Source organism: Geotrypetes seraphini, chromosome 2, assembly GCF_902459505.1.
Source record: "Geotrypetes seraphini chromosome 2, aGeoSer1.1, whole genome shotgun sequence".
Lineage (NCBI taxonomy): Eukaryota > Metazoa > Chordata > Amphibia > Gymnophiona > Dermophiidae > Geotrypetes > Geotrypetes seraphini.
Window position 1 is genome coordinate 253,891,441 of NC_047085.1, and position 20,749 is coordinate 253,912,189.

Consider the following 20,749-nt stretch of genomic DNA (forward strand, 5'->3'; position numbering starts at 1 on the left):
TATCCCTTCCACTAGCGTGAAAACTGAACAAACCAGGGAGTCCCTCTGGGTAAACCTGGCAAGAGGCAGAGAAAAATGCCTGTATCTAGGTGTGGTATACAGACCCCCAAGACAACTGGAAGACATGGACGCAGAATTAATTGAAGACATAGAGAATATCGCTCTACGAGGAGAAGCTGTACTGCTAGGGGACTTCAATATGCCTGATACAGACTGGAACTCATTTTCAGCGACAACCAGCGGTAGCAGGAGGCTCTTAACCTCCATAAAGGGAGCACGTCTCAAACAAATGGTAACGGAGCCCACTAGGGCCCAGGCGATCCTCGACCTGGTACTCACCAACGGGGAAAGCGTCTCAGAGGTCTCAGTAGGAGATACGCTAGCCTCCAGCGACCACAACATAGTATGGTTCAACCTTAGGAAAGGCTTCCCTAGATCAAACACGAAAACAAAGGTACTCAATTTCCGGGGCACAGACTTCGCACGCATGGGAGATTTCGTCCATCGGACGCTGCAGGACCAAGCGGAGACCGATGATGTAGAAGCTAAGTGGTTAACACTGAAATTAACCATACATGAAGCAACTAGCCGCTTCATAAAATCAGTAAATAAACGACAAAGAAACAATAAACCCCGCGGAGATCTCGCACCTCATTAAGGAGAAGAAAAAAGCGTTTCTCTCCTACAAGCGCACGGAGAAAAGAGAGGCAAAGGTAGAATATAGGACCAGGTCTACAGCGGTCAAAATGGCAGTTAGGGAGGCAAAACTTCGAGTGGAAGAAATTCTGGCAAAAAACATTAAAAAGGGGGACAAATCCTTCTTCAGGTATATTAGTGACAGAAAAAGGAACACAGGCGGGATAGTACGCCTTAGAAGACCGGACGGAAGTTACGTGGAAGCAGATTCCGATAAAGCCAAACTACTGAATGAATACTTCTGCTCAGTCTTCACCTGTGAGGCACCGGGACATGGTCCACAGTTGAAGGCAACACAAAGCACAGAAGACCCGTTTCAGAATTTTGAGTTCACACCAGGTGAAGTTTACAGTGAACTGGCAAGACTCAAGGTGAACAAAGCCATGGGACCAGACAATTTGCACCCAAGAGTGCTCAGAGAATTGAGCGATGTCCTGGCGAAACCGTTGGCTGAGCTATTCAATCTCTCCCTAAGTAAGGGGAAAGTTCCTCTGGACTGGAAATTAGCTAATGTCGTTCCTCTGCATAAAAAGGGTTGCAGGGCAGAGGCTGCGAATTATAGACTGGTGAGTCTCACATCAATAGTGTGCAAACTCATGGAAACACTAATTAAAAGCAAATTGGACACAATCTTGAATGAAGGGAATCTTCGGGATCCCAGTCAGCATGGATTCACCAAGGGTAGGTCCTGCCAATCCAATCTCATCAGCTTCTTTGACTGGGTAACAAGAAAGTTGGACTTGGGAGAGTCTTTGGACGTCGTGTACCTGGACTTCAGTAAAGTTTTTGACAGTGTCCCATACCGCAGGCTGCTAAGCAAGATGGAATCGATGGGGTTAGGAGAGACACTAACTGCATGGGTCAATGATTGGCTGAGTGGCAGACTTCAGAGGGTGGTGGTTAATGGTACCCTCTCTAAAACATCGGAGGTGACCAGTGGAGTGCCACAGGGCTCGGTCTTGGGTCCACTCCTTTTCAACATATTCATAGGGGATCTGACTCAAGGGCTTCAAGGTAAAATAACACTATTCGCCAATGACGCCAAACTATGTAATATAGTAAGTGAATGCAGTTTACAGAATTATATGGCGCTGGACCTGCTTACATTGGAAAGTTGGTCTTCAACCTGGCAGCTAGGCTTCAATGCTAAAAAATGTAAGGTCATGCACCTCGGAAGCGGAAATCCATGCAGGACGTACTTCTTGAACGGAGAAACTTTAACTAGGACTTCAGCAGAACGAGATTTAGGAGTAATCATCAGTGCAGACATGAAAAGTGCCAGTCAAGTGGAGAAGGCTTCATCTAAGGCAAGGCAGATATTGGGTTGTATCAATAGAAGTTTCATCAGCTGAAAGCCTGAAGTCATAATGCCGTTGTACAGGGCCATGGTGAGACCTCATCTGGAGTACTTTGTGCAATTCTGGAGGCCACATTACAGTAAAGATGTGCGCAGAATTGAATCGGTTCAGTGGACGGCCACCAGGATGATCTCGGGGCTCAAGGGTCTCTCGTATGAAGAGAGACTGAACAAATTGCAGCTCTACACTCTCGAGGAACGTAGGGAGAGGGGAGACATGATCGAAACATTTAAGTATCTCACGGGACGTGTCGAAGTGGAAGATGATATTTTCTTTCTCAAGGGACCCTCGGCCACAAGAGGGCACCCGCTCAAACTCAGGGGCGAAAAATTTCATGGCTACACCAGAAAGTATTTCTTCACAGAGAGAGTGGTTGATCATTGGAACAAGCTTCCAGTGCAGGTGATCGAGGCAGACAGCGTGCCAGACTTTAAGAATAAATGGGATACTCATGTGGGATCCCTACGAGGGTCAAGATAAGAAAATTGGGTCATTAGGGCATAGACAGGGGGTGGGGGTGGTTAAGCAGAGTGGGCAGACTTGATGGGCTGTAGCCCTTTTCTGCCGTCGTCTTCTATGTTTCTAACCAAATTACTACTGAATGCTACAGAGAAAAATCAAGCTAACAGAATACTTCAGTTACACATGGCAGGAATAGTGTTAGGGGAGAGCAACTAGGGCAACTGCCCGCTGATCAGAGAGAGCCCTAAGACAGCTGGAAGCTAAAGAAGCACAGCCTGGGCTTTGTGGTCCCCAGTTATGTCTAATACCAGCTCTAGCAGGATACATTTTTCAAATCTGAAATATTCTAATCACAAAATATAAAATAAATTAATTTTTTTCTACCTTTTGTTGCCTGGTAATTTTATTCTTCAAATCACATTGGTCTCAGGCTTTGGTTTTGGGTTCCTTCTGTCTTCATCATGGCATAGCTGGCTCCTGAAGGTAAAATAGGCTCAAGAGGAGCTGGGGAGGAGATGCTGAGTCTGACACAGGCATAATTTTTTTATCACAGGAGCAAGGCTTTTCACCGCTTCCACGGCGTTAAAAAGTCTTGTCCCCATTCCTGCGGGGCGGTGAAAGGTCTTGTCCCCCCATTCCTGCGGATTTACTGCGGTGACCACGGTTTACCGCGGTAAATGGTCCCCATGTCATTCTCTACTGTTTATCAAGCTGTTCCTCTATTTATGCAGGGAAGAAAGAAGTAGTAAACAAGAGGAGTGAAGGCAACATCATGGAGTTGGGGGGTGGGGAGGAGAGATGATTAAAGAGCTCTTTGCTTTTTGTTACTTGAATAGTTGAACTGAAATGGTCAACGGTACTCTTAATATCTTTCAAAATGTGAATTGCAAGTACTTAGAACAAAAGCTACCTGTATTCATAATCTCTCCTTTGTTTTGTGAGACAGATCTCCCTGGGAGAAGCACTCATCACTGCTGGGGCTCAGCTGCTGGAGTTGGATTTAAGTGATAATGCTTTTGGTCCAGATGGGGTGCGTGGCATTGAGGCACTACTTAAGAGTTCAGCTTGTTATACCCTTCAAGAACTCAAACTCAACAACTGTGGAATGGGCATTGGTGGAGGCAAGGTAATTGGGAGTCAACCTGCTTTCTCTGGTGCAGGGGATGAAACAGGATACGCTACTTGCAATGGATAATGGGGTTGCTTTTTGTTTTTTTTGGATAGGTGCTGCTTCCTTTTCCTTTGTCCCTAGCCCCTGTTTTGAAAACATAGCATACATAGTCAAAATGAATGAATACAATAGAATCTCAGTTATCCGGCACCCATGGGGATTGGTTTTCTGGTTGACTAAGACTGTGTTAGAAACCTTGTCTAATACACATATCAATTCCTCCTCCTCCCCTGCCCCAAAGCATCAGCGCAGCACGGTTCTGGACTGCAAAGCCCCCCTCCATCCTTCAAGCCCTGATGTAGCAGAAGCAGGTGGTGGTCCTGATCTACGAAACCCCCTTGCACTCTCCTTCCCTCCCTTCCTTACCTGATGTGGCTGCCGGTCAGTAGGAGGTAGCACTCAAAACAGGCTGCTCACAGTCAGCCCTGGCGGGGCCTTTCCTCTGATGTATTAGAATGATGCATCAGAGGAAAGACCCTGCCGGGGCTGGCCACAAGCAGCCTGTTTTGAGTGCCGCCTCCTGCTGACCAGCTGCTGCTTTGGGTAAGGAAGGAAGGGAAGGAGTGAGCGAGGGAGGGAGATCACGGCTCAGGACCACAGCTTCTGCTGCTTCGAGGCTTGAGGAAGAGAGGGGGGATTTACAGCTCAGTACCATTGCCATTCTGGCTTCAGCGTGGTAGGGGGATATGCATTTCAGCTGTTTCGGGACTTGGGTGCTTGAGGGAGAGAGGGGAGATTTGTGGCTCAGGGCTGCCACCACTTGTAGCACTTCAGGGCTTGAGTGAGGGAAGGGGGTTTGCGGCTCAGGGCCACTGGTGCTTTGGGAGATTCCCCCCCCCCCAACCAGGTGATATTTTGGTTCATAGACAAGTCGGCGAAAGACAAAGGTGCGCGCCGACAACTGAGCACAAGACAGAGGCGCGCGCCGAAGAAAATTACAGTTTTTAGGGGCTCCGACGGATTTTGTTGGGGAGCCCCCCCAGTTTACTTAATAGAGATCACGCTGGCGTTGTGGGGGGGTTGGGGGGTTGTAACCCTCCACATTTTACTGTAAACTTAACTTTTTCCCTAAAAACAGGGAAAAAGTGAAGTTTTCAATAAAATGTGGGGGGTTACAACCCCCCACATCCCCCACAACGCCCCCACAACGCGGCGCGATCTCTATTAAGTAAAGTGGGGGGGTTCCCCCCCACGCCCCCCCCATCGGAGCCATAAAAAACAGTAATTTTGTGCGGCGCGCACCTCCACGCTGCACTCAATTGTCGCGCGCGCCTTTGTCCCGGCGCGCTTTTGACCTGACACCGATTTTTTTTTTTCTTCGTTTGGATGAGAGTGCTGTTTAACAGAGAGCTGATTAACTGTGATTCCACAGATGTAGCTAACAAATTTTCTTTTGTTTTTCTGATTTTCCTGCTTGTCACTGGGGGCGATGATTGATAGATCCTAGCAGATTCTTTGTCAATATGTCACAAGAAGTCCAGAGTCCTTGGCAAGCCACTGAGTCTGAAAGTGTTTGTGGCTGGGAGAAACCGCCTGGAGAATGATGGTGCCACAGCACTGGCTGAAGCATTTAAGGTAAGTTTACACCACTTGCAGTTATTATCAACTTTACTGGATTTCTGTATAGCAAATTGATATTATGATATACCTGATCTCCTATCTTTTATATTCCAGAACCTTAAGGTAAATTAAAGGAAATACAAATAAAATAATGACTACAGTTAATTGAACATACTGTCTGTTCTTGTTATTCGCGGTAGTACAGTTCCCAGAAAAGTCTGCAAGCTGCGAAATTGCAAATAACAAAACCCATCTATGGGAAAATAGAGCTTTCCAAGGGCTACTGGAGTACCTCTGGAACACCGGAAAAGTGTCAAAACTTAGATACAAGCCCCAAAATAATAACATTTGATCAGAGCAGATCAGAAAGACATCTTTTAACTGGCGTTCAGAAGGAAAAACTGAGGGGAAGGAGGTGGAGCTGAAAAGCCTGTATGATGTCTTAAACTTTATTACTGTTTTTGTAGTAGTTTTTTGGCAAGTTCATGCATTGTTGTTCTTTGTAGCAGTGATATCAGTACAAAGCCTTAGGCTTTCCTGTTTTTATCAGGTTCAATTAACTTTACACATGATACAGTAGACTCTCAGTTATCCGGCACCCATGAGGATTGGTGTATGCTGGATAACTGTTTTTCTAGTTGCTTGAGAGTAGTTAGGAAAGACAAACCCAGATTTCCATTCCCTCCCTCCAGTCCCAAAGCAGCAGAAACGGTGGCAGTCCTGAGCCGCAAAAACCTCCCTGCCTCTTCCTTACCTGAATCAGCCGGTCACACAGGCAGCCACTGAAAACAGGCTACTTGCGGCCAGCCCTGGCAAGGCCTTTCCTTTGCTGCTGCTTCATGTATGGAAGAGAGGAGGGGGGGGTTGCATCTCAGCACCACTGCCACTTTTGCTGCTTCAGGGCTTGAGGGTGGAGGTGGGGGGTTTGTGGCTCAGGACCACTGCCACTTCTGCTGCTTTGGGGAAGGAGGGAGGGAGGGTGCGCGGCTCAGGACTATTTCTGCTTCTTCGGAGCTTGCTTGAGGGCTGGAGGGAGGGTGGGTTCACAGCTCAGGACTGCTTCCGCTACTTCAGGGGTCTTAGTGAGTTTTGTGCAGGTTGCTTAAATACTAGATAATCAAGATTCTACTGTATAAGAATTTGTGACTCTTGATGTAGGCAGGTGTATGCTGAAACACAGCTCCTTGTCGAGTTGATCTGATTAAACTTTACATTGAAAAAATACTTGATTTTACTTTAAACAGTTTTTATTGATGACAATAATGTAGCAGTAACAAGAACATACAATACCAGCACAGTACAAGCAATCCAAACCAGAAAAAACATACTATTCAAGTCATCAAATAGTTTTATAGAATAAAACATAAACAACCCCCATCCCCTCCTAGCCCCCCACACTACACATATGTCTGGAAAACCTCTGTGTGCAGTGCTATATTATACATCATTATACAACAATGAGAAAACACCATCCAGTGCGTATAGAATAAACCAGTCTTCTCTATCCCCTACTGCACCCCCCTCCTTTCCTCGCTAGTCTGCTAAAAATCACAATACCATACACCTCTACTCCAGTTCTTGACCCTCCCTCAGCAGTCCCCTCCACCCACCAATATATACCAATAGTCAAAAGCCCAAACAATACATAATCAAGGATCAATAAAAAGGTCAAACCAGACAAAATAATTCCCCCCACCATCCAACCCTCAACACCCCCCCACCTGAACCTAAAGTACCCTTTGCATGACCAAGGAGCCAAGCTGCACCCCCTAGAGGAAAAACCATGTGAGGAGGGGTTGGTAAGGAAAATTAAAACCACAATATGGAGTGCACGTGTGGAGCCCCAAAAGAAGAAGAAAACAAAAAAAGGGAGTTACCCCAAAATTTAGGATACAGAAAGTAGAGGATCCCCCAAATTATTTAAAATGTGACTCCTAATTCTCAGATGCAGGGTATGGAGATATATATATATATATATATATATATATATATATATATATATATATATATATATATATATATATATATATATATAGCCCCCAGATTGACAAAATGCCTCTTCTATTTAAAAGTCAATTGTAGGTTCTGGAGTTCCATCAACAAGAGATCATGGAGTTTGTTCCTCTAGTGCCAAAAAGAGGGACCACTAGTCTGTGTCCAGTGTTGGAAAATTCTCTTTTTCCCCACTATGCAGGCTTTCATCACCCAAGTGCAAGGTCCTTTCACATGTATGCCCAAGACTGATCTCTGACCCAATAAAATACCCCCCGCACGTAACTGAATAGATTGATTCAACATCCTTCCCAAATATCTCATTACCCTCCTCCAAAAGGTTGCAATAGGGCCACACCTCCAGAAAGCATGCGTCAAATTTGGTTCCAGAGAACACTTTAAACACTGAGCAGACTCAAGGAATCTCATTTGATAAAGTCTGTTTTGAGATACATAGGCTCGAAAAAGTAATCTATATTGACATTTTCAAATTGAACAGTGAGTGCACAAAAGAATATATTATACAAGATTTTCCACAATAGCACATTAATATCTACCACATAAAAATCTAGTGATGCAATAATCCCCCCCCCCAATCACGTTTGGGCCCAAGCCAATGGGCACGTTCAATGCACACGAGGCCTGCCGCGGAACTCAGAGCCAGGGTGTCGACCAACCAGCGCTCCAAGAACCTCTGGAGCTCCGCTTCCAAAACCAACTCCAGGAGTCCCACCAGCCGTAGATTCCCGCAACGGGACCTGTTCTCTAGGTCGTCAATCTTGTCCTCCAGGGTCCATAGCTTATTCTGCAAATCCGTTTGCACACCAGTCACCTGCTACATGGAATCCTCTAGCGCAGACATGTGCTGGTAACACGTTAAAAGTCGCCGGTTAAAGACTCGAGGTGCCCATCCATAACTTCCAGCTTATCCATAACAATTTGCAGCCGCTGGTCGAAGGAGGTTTTGATCGCTCCCTTCACCTTCGCGATGACCTCTTGCAGCCACACCGAGCTGACCAACAGTACCCCCTGGCCATCCCAATCTGCCATCTTGGGCTCCGCGGGTCTCCTTTTCTCCTTTTTTTTTCTCAAAGATTTGGCAGCCATAACCACCAAGCTAGCGTGAAAAGGCAGTTAGTCCTGTGCACTGCTGAAAGGCAGATTCTGCAGTTGAGAAAAGGCCAGGTTAATCCGCTAAATTTGCCGGTTTAGAGAGAGGGGCCCAGGAGCTCGAGGCACACAAGTCTAGCTCTGCATCACCTTGTTAGCCTTTAATGGAAAGCCTGCTAATGAGCCCGGGAAGCACTGCCTATGAGCACACTAACTCTGCCTCAGGGGATCCAAGCAGGCATATCTGTGACCCTTCAGAGCAGAACTAGGCTCTTTCATGCCCTTATTATCACATGGCTCCTCTGTGTCTGTGAATGATTTGGGAACCTTTTCGGGGTCAGGAGGCCAGGAGGCAGGGTCATCTGCGGATCATGGTGATGATCCCTCAATGTGTTGCCTTTTCAACTTTGCTTCCAATTCACATGTTATTTCTGACACCTTCTCTGCATTGAAGCTTGATATCAAGCAGCCCTCCACCTCTATGTTCTGTTATGAGCAGCACTTTTTTTTTTTTTTTATAAATCTTTATTCATTTTCAAATATTACAACAAGTGTATAATAAACAATCAGAAAAATTTTAACTAATCACTTGACAATCTTATTTATATTCCCCCAAATATATAGATATAAAAGAGTCCCATCCCACCAACCCATACATTAATAACAAAGAGTTATCAATTATTACCTTTCACAATGCCATCCCCCCTATATCTTATCTAATACTAAGGTGTTTAAGATGTCTGATCAATTCACATGTTATTTCTGACACCTTCTCTGCATTGAAGCTTGATATCAAGCAGCCTTCCACCTATGTGTTCTGTTATGAGCAGCACTAATGAGGATATCACCTTCTTAGTCACTAACAAATGAGAGTTGCCTGAAGGCTATCTTTTTTTTTAAACTAAATTTTATTATTTTCCAATATGAACAGTGCAATATAAATATATACATCTGAAACATATCAAACCATTACAAAGCACTTTTGAACTACAGAAATTAAGACATCATTACCCCCAACCCTGTTTAAATCAAAAATGTAAACATACATCAACTATATATGCGGTATCCTCCCCTCCCCTCCCCCGGATGTGAATGGGAATGAAACCTAATTTAAAAGAGATATAAGACATAAATACATAACTACATAACTTAAATAGATGCAACAAAAACTGCTAACGGGCCCCACACTAACTTAAATACCTTATTATTCCCCAAAATTTCTGTATTAATTTTTTTCACATTTGTAACTAGAACACAAATTTGTTCACCAAAAAGGAAAATTTAAAGTATCGGAACTCTTCCAATTTCTTGTTATCATTTGGATGGCTATCCCTGTCATTATCATGAAAAAAATGTTTTTACGGCTGAAAGATAACTGCAGTAGCGCAAGTGCCTAAGCGCACCTCCCTTCCTAATGAGGGAGAAGCGATTCTAAAAGATGTAGGGTGGGCGTGGTCCTTAAAAGACAGTTTGAAGTGCTGGCTTTGGGTATCAAGGCTGCAGCAGCTGCCTCCTTTGTGGCACGGGCTTATCATATAAGATTGCGGACTACTCCCTCAGAACTGGAGATTGCCTGTCCCGACATGATTAAGGAAGGAGTGGATTATGTGGCTGATGCTCTTTATGACATCATTAGATTCCTGAGTAAGGTTTTGGCTTACTCCATTTCTGCCCGCCGAATGCTCTGGATTAGACAGTGGGAGTGTGACTCAGCCTCCAAGGCCACTCTCAGCAGATTACCCTTTTAGGGGCATATGATTTTTAGCAAAGGTTTAGATGACCTTATTGCTAGTGAGCCATCCCAAATCCCTCCCGGACAGCAGGGGCCGTCATTCTTCTGGGGGCGGCAGAGGCAGTTTTAGTACCTCTAGGACAGGGATCTCAAAGTCCCTCCTTGAGGGCCACAATCCAGTCGGGTTTTCAGGATTTCTCCAATGAATATGCATTGAAAGCACATAGATCTCATGCATATTCATTGGGGAAATCCTGAAAACCCAACTGGATTGCGGCCTTCAAGGAGGGACTTTGAGATCCCTGCTCTAGGAGATCCTGCCAATTTTCTTCAGGTTACTCTTATCAGAGGCCCTTCCAGGGGTCCAGACAGAGATCTGACAATTAAACACCAGCATCCCTTGGGTTCCCACGCTGGCTCGGCCTTCATTAAGCCTCAATGATGCCAGGGCAACGGCTGCTCCTCCTCACATCAGCAGGTAGCTGAAGGCTAACAGTAACAAATCAGTAAAATGATTCTATATGGGATTCCAGTAAAGAAGAGTGTTTGCTGGGCTTCATAAAAACAATTATATGTGCTGACCTCAGAAATTAGGCATACTTTTTACAGCAATAATCTTATTAAACATGGTCATAAGAAGTTTAGTAATCTTAGCCACCAACAGTTTATAAAAGTCATTCCTGTTGCCATTGGGACTAGGTGTCATATAGAGCAGTGTTCTTCAACCACCGGTCCACAGAAATTTCCTGCCGGTCCACAAGGCCAGCACGTGCATCAGGACCAAAACAGTGTTCTTCAACCGCCGGTCTACGGTGCGATCGATGCGGCGTTATCTTCGAACCAGCTCCCTCTTCTTAACTGATTCAGTGCACAAAGCCATGGACAGTGGCTCCTACGGCATCCTGCGCCTGAACCGGAAGCCTTCTTTCTGACGTTGCAACGTCAGAGGGAAGGCTTCCAGATGAGGCACGGGACGTGCAAGGTGCAATTAGTACTATTATGGAGGTGGGATCTGGGGTGGAGATTGGGTAGAGATGGGCGGAGTCTTAGCCCAGTGTTCTTCAACCACCGGTCCACAGACCGATGCCGGTCCACAAAATAATTCTTTTATTTCTGCCGGTCCATAGGTGTAAAAAGGTTGAAAAACACTGCTATAGAGTAAGCTTTTGTTAATAACTCAAGATGTCTAAAAAATACTTGATGGAGTGGAATGGGTAGATGGGTCTTGTATGTTTACTCTTTTCAAAAATACTAGGACCAGGGAGAATGCAATGAAGCTACTAAGTAGCAAATTTAAAACAGGATAAAATATTTCTTCACTCAAAGTATAATTTAAACTCTGGAAGTCATTGCCAGAGAATGTGGTAAAAGCATGTTCTCTTAGACTTCCATGGCTGGCGTCATGATTGTTGCAGTTGTCTGGGTCTCGCCTTGTCAGGGTAGGTAGATCTGACATTTCAGCCATCATGCTGTGGTTTTCTTCACCCTGAAGAAATTTACAGCATGATGACAGTTCTTGCATCTTTCAGGATATACTGAAGTTGTATTACACTATGGAAGTTAAAATTGCTTTGTTTAGCAGAAGTCCAATACAGGAGTAAGGCAGACCCTATTTCCAACTCAGGAGGAAAATACACTCCTAGGGCCTGGATTCTGATGACCCCGAGGGCATCCATCAAGCCACCCCCGGAACCCAGAGCAGAGAAATATCAATGTCCTGAACTAGTGAAGCGTCCAGCCAACCCACAACAGACAAGGGTGTTTAAAATAAGACTCTGCCCCTTAGGAGGTAAGGAATGTAAATATGGGGCCCAAAGAAACAAGAAATGTCTTCTACGTTTAAGAGAGCCCCCCCCCACCTCCTTCGACTCCCAGAGAATCAATGTATGTATCTGAGCCCTCCATTGCCCAAAAGTAGAAGGATCTAGTGAAGTTCATTGTTGCAAAATACGGGGCTGGGAGGGAGGGATTCTACTGTTAAATATTTGTACATTTTCTATTGTTCTGTTGTGGTGTTTCCATTTTTATTAAGTTGCATATTGTTGCCCTGTATTTTGCTGTTGATCCGCTTTGTTTCATGTCAATAAAAACTGTTTAAACAGTTAAAAAAAAAAATTGCATTGTTTATAATATTCCCAATTAGGTAATTGGAACCCTAGAAGAAGTGCACATGCCACAGAATGGTATTAATCATGCTGGTATCAGTGCACTGGCTGAGTCTTTCCATGCCAACCCATTGCTGAGGATAATCAATTTGAATGACAACACCTTCACAGACCGTGGAGCTGTGGCTATGGCTGAGGTGAGTCATAGGATTCTGCATCCTTGTCTTCTCACTTCTATCTAAAAACCCTTATTTATCCCAGGACAAGCAGGCAGCATATTCTCACATGTGGGTGATGTCATCCACGGAGCCCCGATGCGGACAGCTTTTCAAGCAAACTTGATTGAAGATTTCAAGTTTGCTAGTGCTGCACCACGCATGTGTGTGCCTTCCTGATCCACTAGAGGGTGCATATCCTCCTCATGGTCTTCAGTTCTTAGTTTTCCGCTGAGCCAGAAAGCCCTGTTTCTCTTCTCTGCGTTCTTCTAAGTGCCTTTCTGACACCGCGGCTTCTTTATTTTGTTAGGGAGTCGCTGTGCGTTTGTTAATTGATCGTGTATTTTCTTTGTTTCAAAAAAAAAAAAAAAAAAAAAAGGACTTTTTATTATGTTTCTGCTGGTTCCATCGGCAGGCCCTTCTTGGGCCTCAGCCATGCTGCTAGGCCTCATTTTGCTGCAGCTGTATTTTCTTCTTCCCTGGCCTCTCTCTGGGCTCACCTCGTGTGAGCAGAATGGCCGGGACCCTTTTTCCTTCGTTGGAATCGGACTGAGTAGCTTCGATCCCCGGTAAGTTTTCTTTCTTTCTTTCTTCTAGGTGCGTTACCTCGGTAACGCCACCGACTGAGTCTCAGGCATTCCAGGCATCGAGTGCAATCGTGGCCGCCTCTACGAGACCATCGAAGCGTGCCTCCTTTCATGGGAATACTCATCTCGAGGTTGCCCTTTATGGAGCGCACTGCTGCACCTTTATTACCAGTTTCATTGGTACGGTGCCGACTTCTGAACCTCGACGGACTTCGGTGTGCCTCGATGTCGACTGGGGCTCCGTGCCTCGACGTCGACTGGGCTTCGTGCCTCGACGCCGACTGGGCTTCGTGCCTCGACGCCGACTGGGCTTCGTGCCTCGACGCCGACTGGGCTTCGTGCCTCGACGTCGACTGGGCTTCGTGCCTCGACGTCGACTGGGCTTCGTGCCTCGACGTCAACTGAGGCTTCGTGCCTCGGCATCGGCTGAGGCTTCGTGCCTCCACGTAGACTGAGGCTTCGTGCCTCGACGTCGCCTGCGGTTTTGTGCCTCGACGTCGCCTGGGGCTTCGTGCCTCGACGTCGACTGGCTTCGTGCCTCGACGTCGACTGAGGCTTCGTGCCTCGACGTCGACTGAGGCTTTGTGCCTCGACCTCGACGGAGGCTTTGTGCCTCGACCTTGACGGGGGCTTTGTGCCTCGACGTCGACTCTGGCTTTGTGCCTCGACGTCGTTTGAGGCTTTGTGCCTCGACGTCGACTGAGGCTTTGTGCCTCGACGTCGACTGAGGCTTTGTGCCTCGACGTCGACTGAGGCTTTGTGCCTCGACGTCGACTGAGGTTGTGTGCCTCGACGTCGACTGAGGCTTTGTGCCTCGACGTCGTCTGAGGCTTTGTGCCTCGACGTCGTCTGAGGCTTTGTGCCTCGACGTCGTCTGAGGCTTTGTGCCTCGACGTCGTCTGAGGCTTTGTGCCTCGACGTCGGCTGGGGCTTTGTGCCTGGGCGTCGGCTGGGGCTTTGTGCCTGGGCGTCGGCTGGGGCTTTGTGCCTGGACGTCGGCTGGAGCTTTGTGCCTCGACGTCGTCTGAGGCTTTGTGCCTCGACGTCGTCTGAGGCTTTGTGCCTCGACGTCGTCTGGGGCTTTGTGCCTCGACGTCGTCTGGGGCTTTGTGCCTCGACGTCGTCTGGGGCTTTGTGCCTCGACGTCGGCTGGGGCTTTGTGCCTGGGCGTCGGCTGGGGCTTTGTGCCTGGGCGTCGGCTGGGGCTTTGTGCCTGGGCGTCGGCTGGGGCTTTGTGCCTGGGCGTCGGCTGCGGCTTTGTGCCTGGGCGTCGGCTGCGGCTTTTTGCCTCGACGTTGTCTGAGGCTTTGTGCTTCGACTTTCTGCCTCGACGTCGACTGGGGCTGGGTGTCACGATGTCGACTGAGGCTTGGTGTCTCGACGTCGACGGATGCTTTGTATCTTCGACGTAGGCTGAGACCGTGTGCTCCGCGTCGCCTGATGCTTGTGCTTCGACGTCGACTGAGGCTGGGGGCCTCATTGTCGGCTGGAGCTCTGTGCCTCGTCGTCGACCGAGGCTTCGTGCCTCGCCGTTGACTGGAACTTTGTAACTTGACGTCGCTTGGGGCTTTGTGCCCTTTGGTTGACTGTGGCCTTGTGCCTCGAAGTCGACTGTGGCTTGGTGCCGCAACGTTGCTGGGGGCTTTATACCTCGGCTGAGGCTTTGGGCCTCGGCGTCGACTGCGGGTTTGCGCCCCGTTTTCGACGGGGGCTTCGTGCCTCGACGTCGTCTGGGGCTCTGTGCCTCGGTGTCTCCGGCTCCTGTTCAAGAGGGTTCCCCGTTTTCTCTTCGGTTCATTCCGGGCAGCTGTGACGGAATCTTGTAGTACGGAGTTTGGTTTTCTGGAGGAGACTCTCTCCCTGCTCTGGCTCTATTGCTCCCGCCACGCGTCATCTCGCTTGGCGCAGAGTGTGGCTGAGGATCCGAACCTCCAGGATCGTCTCGCCACTTTTACTTGCGTGAGTACTGTGTTTCTTGAGGCCTCTCTTGCGGAGGCCACTAACCGCCTCTCAGAACGCGACCGGTCCTTCGCCTATCGGGACGCCTTCAGCTGAATCCCTTCTGCCTTGGTGGTTTGGACTCTTCCGGAGGGGCCCTCCGGATACCTTTCTTGTGTTATCTCGGCCTCCTTCGCAGCAGCCGCAATAGCTGCAGCAGCGCCGGGTTATGGTTCAGCCGCCGGCTTCGGCGACTCCTGGCCGTCTTTTTGACTATTCTCGCATAGCCTCCGGGCTGCTCTCCTTCTGGGGATTCCTCCCCTCCCTTCGGGAGGAGCGTCTCCGTGTCTACGCACTGGGAGTATAGCCTCGCCTCTGTCGGTTGGGCGTTCCCATCCTCCCATCTGCGTCGGGTCCTGGCCCTTCGTGACCTGCACTAGTTTCTAGTCTGGGAGCGGTTCAGACTCTGTCCACCCCAGTCTCGGGAGTCCGTCGGGGCGGACCTGGACCCAGTTTGTCTGCGCTCCTTCTTGTCTCGGCCTCAGGGGGGGGGCCTTGTTTGTTTATACCGGAAGATGGCCCCTCTGTCCTCGGTCCGCCTCCAGTCTTTTCTGCCTCGGCAGGCCGTCTGTCTGCGCCTGAGTCAGCTGGTGTCTCAGCGGTCTTCGGCTTCGGCCGAGCTGATGCTGATCCTTTGGGATCATGGGTCTCCACGGTTCATGTCCCGATGTTCGCCTGGTTTCATCTTCGTGTTCCCCGCTGGACCCGAGCATCTCAGTGATGGCAGGATCGGGATACCGCTTCCCAGCACTTTTGTGGTGCCTCCCTCCTTGACACGCTTGTTTCGTTGGTGGGCCACCTCTTCATATCCCCGCATCAGAGGGTTCTGCCGATGAACTCCTCGGCTTAGGCTTAGGGGCGCACCTCGACGGCCTTCGGACTCGGGGTCTTTGGTCGGGTGCGGACCGTCGCAGCCGCATCAATCTGCAGCAGCTCCGGGCCATTTACAATGCCGTGGTGGATTTTCGTTATTGGTTGCTGGATTGCGGGGTCCTGGTGCGTCCCGACATCCCGGTGGCGATGTATTCTGTGACCAAGCCAGGGTGTACAGGTTCCCTGTTACTTTGCAGGGAGGCCCTTCGTCATTGGAGGGGGAGTTACACCACTACTTCTTTCTTTGGGCGGTGTATTTCTGGGGTGAGCAGCATTGTCTGGTGGACACGTTGAGTCGCCCTTTTCGGCCGCATGAATGGTCGCTCCATTCTCAGACTCTGCAGCATGTGGTTGTTCGGTGGGGAACCCCACAGATAGTTCTGTTCGCTTTGCCCCTCACTCACGATATTGCTCGAGGATGTTCTCCCGGGTTCGCATCGAGGTGGATGCTTTCCTTCTCGATTGGATGGGCAGGTTCCTCTATGCGTTCCCTCCCTTTACTCTGATTCTCAGGTCTTTGATACACCTCCTGTCGGTCTGCGCCACCATGATCTTGATGGCTCCTCTGTGGCCCTAGCAGCTGTGGTTCTCCCTGCTCCTCCAGAATGTCAGGGAGCCTCTGCTTCTACCTATGTTCCCTTCTCTGCTGTCTCAGTGTTGAGGTTTCTGTTGCATTCCAATCTGCAGTCTCTACACTTATCAGCTTAGTTCCTCGCAACGTGCCTCCCTCCTTCTGTTTCTCTCAAGTCGGTGGGGGTGTTCTCGAGGCCTCTCGAAAGATCGCCACTCGGCAATGCTATTCCCAGAAATGGTCCTCATTTGCTGCGTGGTGTGCTGAGCACCGCATGGATCCGCTCTCTGCCTCCTTGCCTTCAGTGCTGGATTATCTGTTTCACTTGTCTCGGTCTGGTCTCAAATCGACATCTATTTGAGCCCACCTCTGTGCATTTGCTGCCTTTCATCGGCCGTTTGATGGGATGCTGCTCTCCGTCCATCCGACGGTTTCCCGCTTTATGAGGGATCTCTTCAATGTACATCCTCCGCTCAAAGCCCCCCCGGTGGGTTGGGATCTTTGTGTGGTCCTAGCTCAATTGGTGATACCTCCATTTGATTCCATTGATAAAGCTCTTTTGAATTACTTCACCTGGCAGGTGGTATTCCTGGTTGCTCTCACGTCTGCTCGCAGAGTCAGTGAGCTGCAAGCTCTGGTTGCGGACCCGTCTTTTCCTGTATTTCATCATGACACGGTGGTCCTGCGTACTCAACCCCAGTTCTTGTCCAAGGTGGTGTCGGACTTTCCTCTCAATCATTCCATTGTTCTTCTGGTCTTTTTTCCGAAGCCCCACTCGCCTCCTGGCGAGGTGGCGCTTTACACACTTGACTGTAAGAGGGCGTTGGCTTTTTATCTTCAACGCCCTCAGTCTCCTCAGACGGTTCCTCAATTGTTTTTGTCCCTTGACCCTAATCGGTTAGGACGCCCAGTTTCCAAACGCACCTTGTCCAACTGGTTGGCTGCTTGTATTTCCTTTTGCTACGCTCAGGCTGGTCTCGCGCTGCATGGTCGAGTCACGGGACATAAGTCCGAGCGATGGCGGCTTCTGTAGCTTTCCTCAGGTCGACGCCTATCGAGGAGATTTGCAAGACTGCCACTTGGTCTTCGGTTCATACTTTCACCTCCCACTACTGCCTGGATACTCTGTCCAGGAGCGACGGCCGGTTTGGCCAGTCGGTTTTGCGAAATCTGTTTTCTTGAATTGCCAACTTCCCTCTGTCCCTTTTTGGTTAGCTTGGAGGTCACCCACATGTGAGAATATGCTGCCTGCTTGTCCTGGGATAAAGCACAGTTGAATTGGTTTGCTATAATATCATCTGAAAATCATAAAATTTAACCATTCTTCCCATCCCTATTACATCAAAAATATTCATTTATTATATTATACAGTAGAGAATGACACGGGGAGCGATCCCCGCAGCGAACCGCTGCGTGGCTGCGGTTTGGCTGCGGGTTATGGTGACCTCATTAGCAAATCGCCGCAGACGCGGGGACAAATCCTTTCACCGCCCGCAAAAACGGTGAATAGATTTGTCCCCGCAGGCCAATGTCCCCCCTTCTAGGAACCGCTATTTACCTGTGTTTCACCTGCACGTTGCCGCATTGACTCCGCCCCCCAATATACTGGCTCCTCATTTGTCAGATCAACCCTTCCTGCCACTAGAACCCGCCCCCCCCCCGACGATCGCCGGCAGGAAGGTGCTCAGCCCTTCATGCCGACAGAACCAGCCCTCCCCAACGATCGCGGCAGGAGGGTACCCATCCCCTCCTGCCTACCCCAACCCCCCCCCAACGGCCCTCCCGACGATCGCAGCAGGAGGATATCCAACCCCTCCTGCCAGCTCCCCAACAGCCCCCCTATGATCACTGGTAGGAGGGTGCCCAACCCCTCCTGCCGGCCCCCCCAACGGCCCCCTATATCGCCAATAGGAGGGTGCCCAACCCCTCCTGCCGGACCCTCCCCCAACAAACCCCGCCATCCCGAAACACCACCCTTAGTCTTACTTTCCAAGTTGGACCGGACAGCTCCTCGCTCGTCTGGCCAGCAGGCCTGCCTCCGTCCAAATGAGGCGGGCCCTCCCCTCCCCTGCCTAACCCACAGGATCCTAGGGCCTGATTGGCCCAAGCACCTAAGGCCCCTCCTATAGAGGGAGTGGCTTTAGGTGCCTAGACCAATCAGGCCCTAGGATCCTGTGGGTTGGGCAGGGTAGGGGCGGGCCCGCCTCATTTGGACGGAGGCAAGCCTGCTGGCCATACGTGTGAGGAGCCGTCCGGTCCAACTTGGAAAGTAAGACTAAGGGGGTTCCGGGGTGGGAGGGTTCGTTGGGGGGAGGTCCAGCAGGAGGGGTTGGGTACCCTCCTGCCGGCGATCTTAGGGGAGGCCATTGGGAGGACCGGCAGGAGGGGTTGGGTACCCTTCTGCTGCGATTGTCGGGAGGGCCGTTGGGGGGGTCTACAGGAGGGGTTGGGTGCCCTCCTGCCGTGATCGCTAGGGGGAGGGGAGACTTGCAGCCGTAGCCGCGGTCACTATGCTAATCACGATTAGCATAGTGACCGCGATTAGGTACACGATTTGGTACACGATTAGGTACACGATTTGCCGCGATTAGGTACAGCGGCCGCGTCTACTTACCATGTAGGCTAACATTGTAAGCATTAAAAGTACATGTCGTGTTTGTTTTTGTATAGTTATTAACTAATATTTAACTAAGTTTTAAAGTTTTAAAGAATGTTTCCTTTATACGTAAATAAAGAAAAGTATTTAAAATCGTACCCGTTTGAGGCTTTTATATATGCAGCGGTGACGGTGACGGGGCGGTGAATGGGGTTGCAGTGGCGGTGACGGGGCGGTGAATGGGGTGGCAGTGGCGGTGACGGGGCGGTGAAGGGAATGGCGGTGACGGGGCGGTGCAGAGGATGGTGAGACGGGGACGGGGCGGTGACGGGGACCAATTTTTTCACCGTGTCATTCTCTATTATACAGTATATATTTTAATAAAATATCAAAAAATACCATCCCACCCACCCATCCCCTACCCCTCATTTCAATTACCTTATTAGGGGAAAATGTTTCTTACTCTTTACAAAAGTCTGTTAATGGTCCCCAAACCTCTCAAAATTTACCAAAATATCCTCTCTGTGTTGCTAATGTTCTTTCAATTTTATATATATGACATACAGAACTCCACTAGAAACTAATTTAATCTGCTCTGATTTTTCCAATTGAATGTAATCTGTTGAATGGCAACTCCAGTCAAAATAAGTAAAAGCTTATTGTTTTTTGAAGAAATCTGACTTTTCGCTCTCATTGACATGCCAAATAAAATAGCATCGTATGTCAAGGCCACCAGATTTTCTAATAACCTATTTATTTGGCCCCATATCGATTTCCACAATATCAATATAAAAGGACAATAGAATAAAAGATGATCTAAAGTCCCAGCCTCAAGATGACAATGCCAACATCTATTAGACTTAGAGCTATCTAATTTTTGTAAATGAACAGGGGTCCAGAAAGCTTTATGTAAAAGAAAAAACCAAGTTTGTCTCAGATGCAGACACTGTACATCTCATCCTCCAAGACCAAATTTGTTTCCATTGAGGCTGGGGATTCCCTTTTCGCATTGGTCGGTTCCTCGGCCTCAGCGTCAGGAAAGTCCCAGGCTTTTCAGATGTGGCAGGCCGCAGGAGCTCCGATTTGGCGGTTTTAGGTCCAGTTTTGGCGGGAACCTCTCCTCCTTCATTTCAGTTACCTCAGGTGACCTTCCCTCTGTTCTGGAAATACAGGGGCAAGGTATGGCAGGGTCCCCTGCTGGGGCAGGGAGTCACTTGGGGCTGCCAGGGGTCTTTCCCCCTGAATTTATGTTAGCACTTTGTAAAGCTTATGTGCTGGCGGCTGGAGGTTCCGTGTCCACTCCAGGAGTCTCGGGGGAGGAGGGGGTTTACCCTCGACGTCTTCCCCAGTGCAGCCCCATACAGTGGAAGTTTTGCCCCCCCTCTATTCCTCTCTTATCCAAATGCCCGAGGGTCTCTTGGGATGAGGATTTTTGCCCAGAGAAGCAAGATGTTATTTATGAGGACCTGGACTCTTAGGGAGAATTCTAGGATCCTCTTGGGGTCAGATTCCGCCAGCGAGGAGTTCGAGCACCCCCCAGCTGGCGAAGATGCATCTGTGGTGCGCATTTTTCAATGGGAAGAGCTTCATGAGCTAATTCTTCAGGTCTCCTTGGTTTTGCACTTTGAGGACACCATGTCGGAGCCCCGCTTAAGGGGATCCACTCTGCTTCCCGCACTTTTCCTATGCATCAGGATATTCAGGATATCATGTTCGCATAGTG

General features: G+C 48.9%; 1 protein-coding gene across 3 annotated transcripts in view; it reads left to right on the forward strand.

The window, feature by feature from the left end:
* The window catches only part of RANGAP1 (Ran GTPase activating protein 1), a 220,637-nt gene that overhangs the window by 68,901 nt on the left and 130,987 nt on the right, over positions 1-20,749 (forward strand). For all 3 annotated transcript variants that reach the window (XM_033929405.1, XM_033929406.1, XM_033929407.1), the window contains exons 5-7: positions 3,463-3,642; positions 5,128-5,262; positions 12,225-12,383. In XM_033929405.1, the coding sequence (XP_033785296.1) occupies positions 3,463-3,642; positions 5,128-5,262; positions 12,225-12,383 (474 nt within the window). The remainder of the gene's footprint in view (positions 1-3,462; positions 3,643-5,127; positions 5,263-12,224; positions 12,384-20,749) is intronic.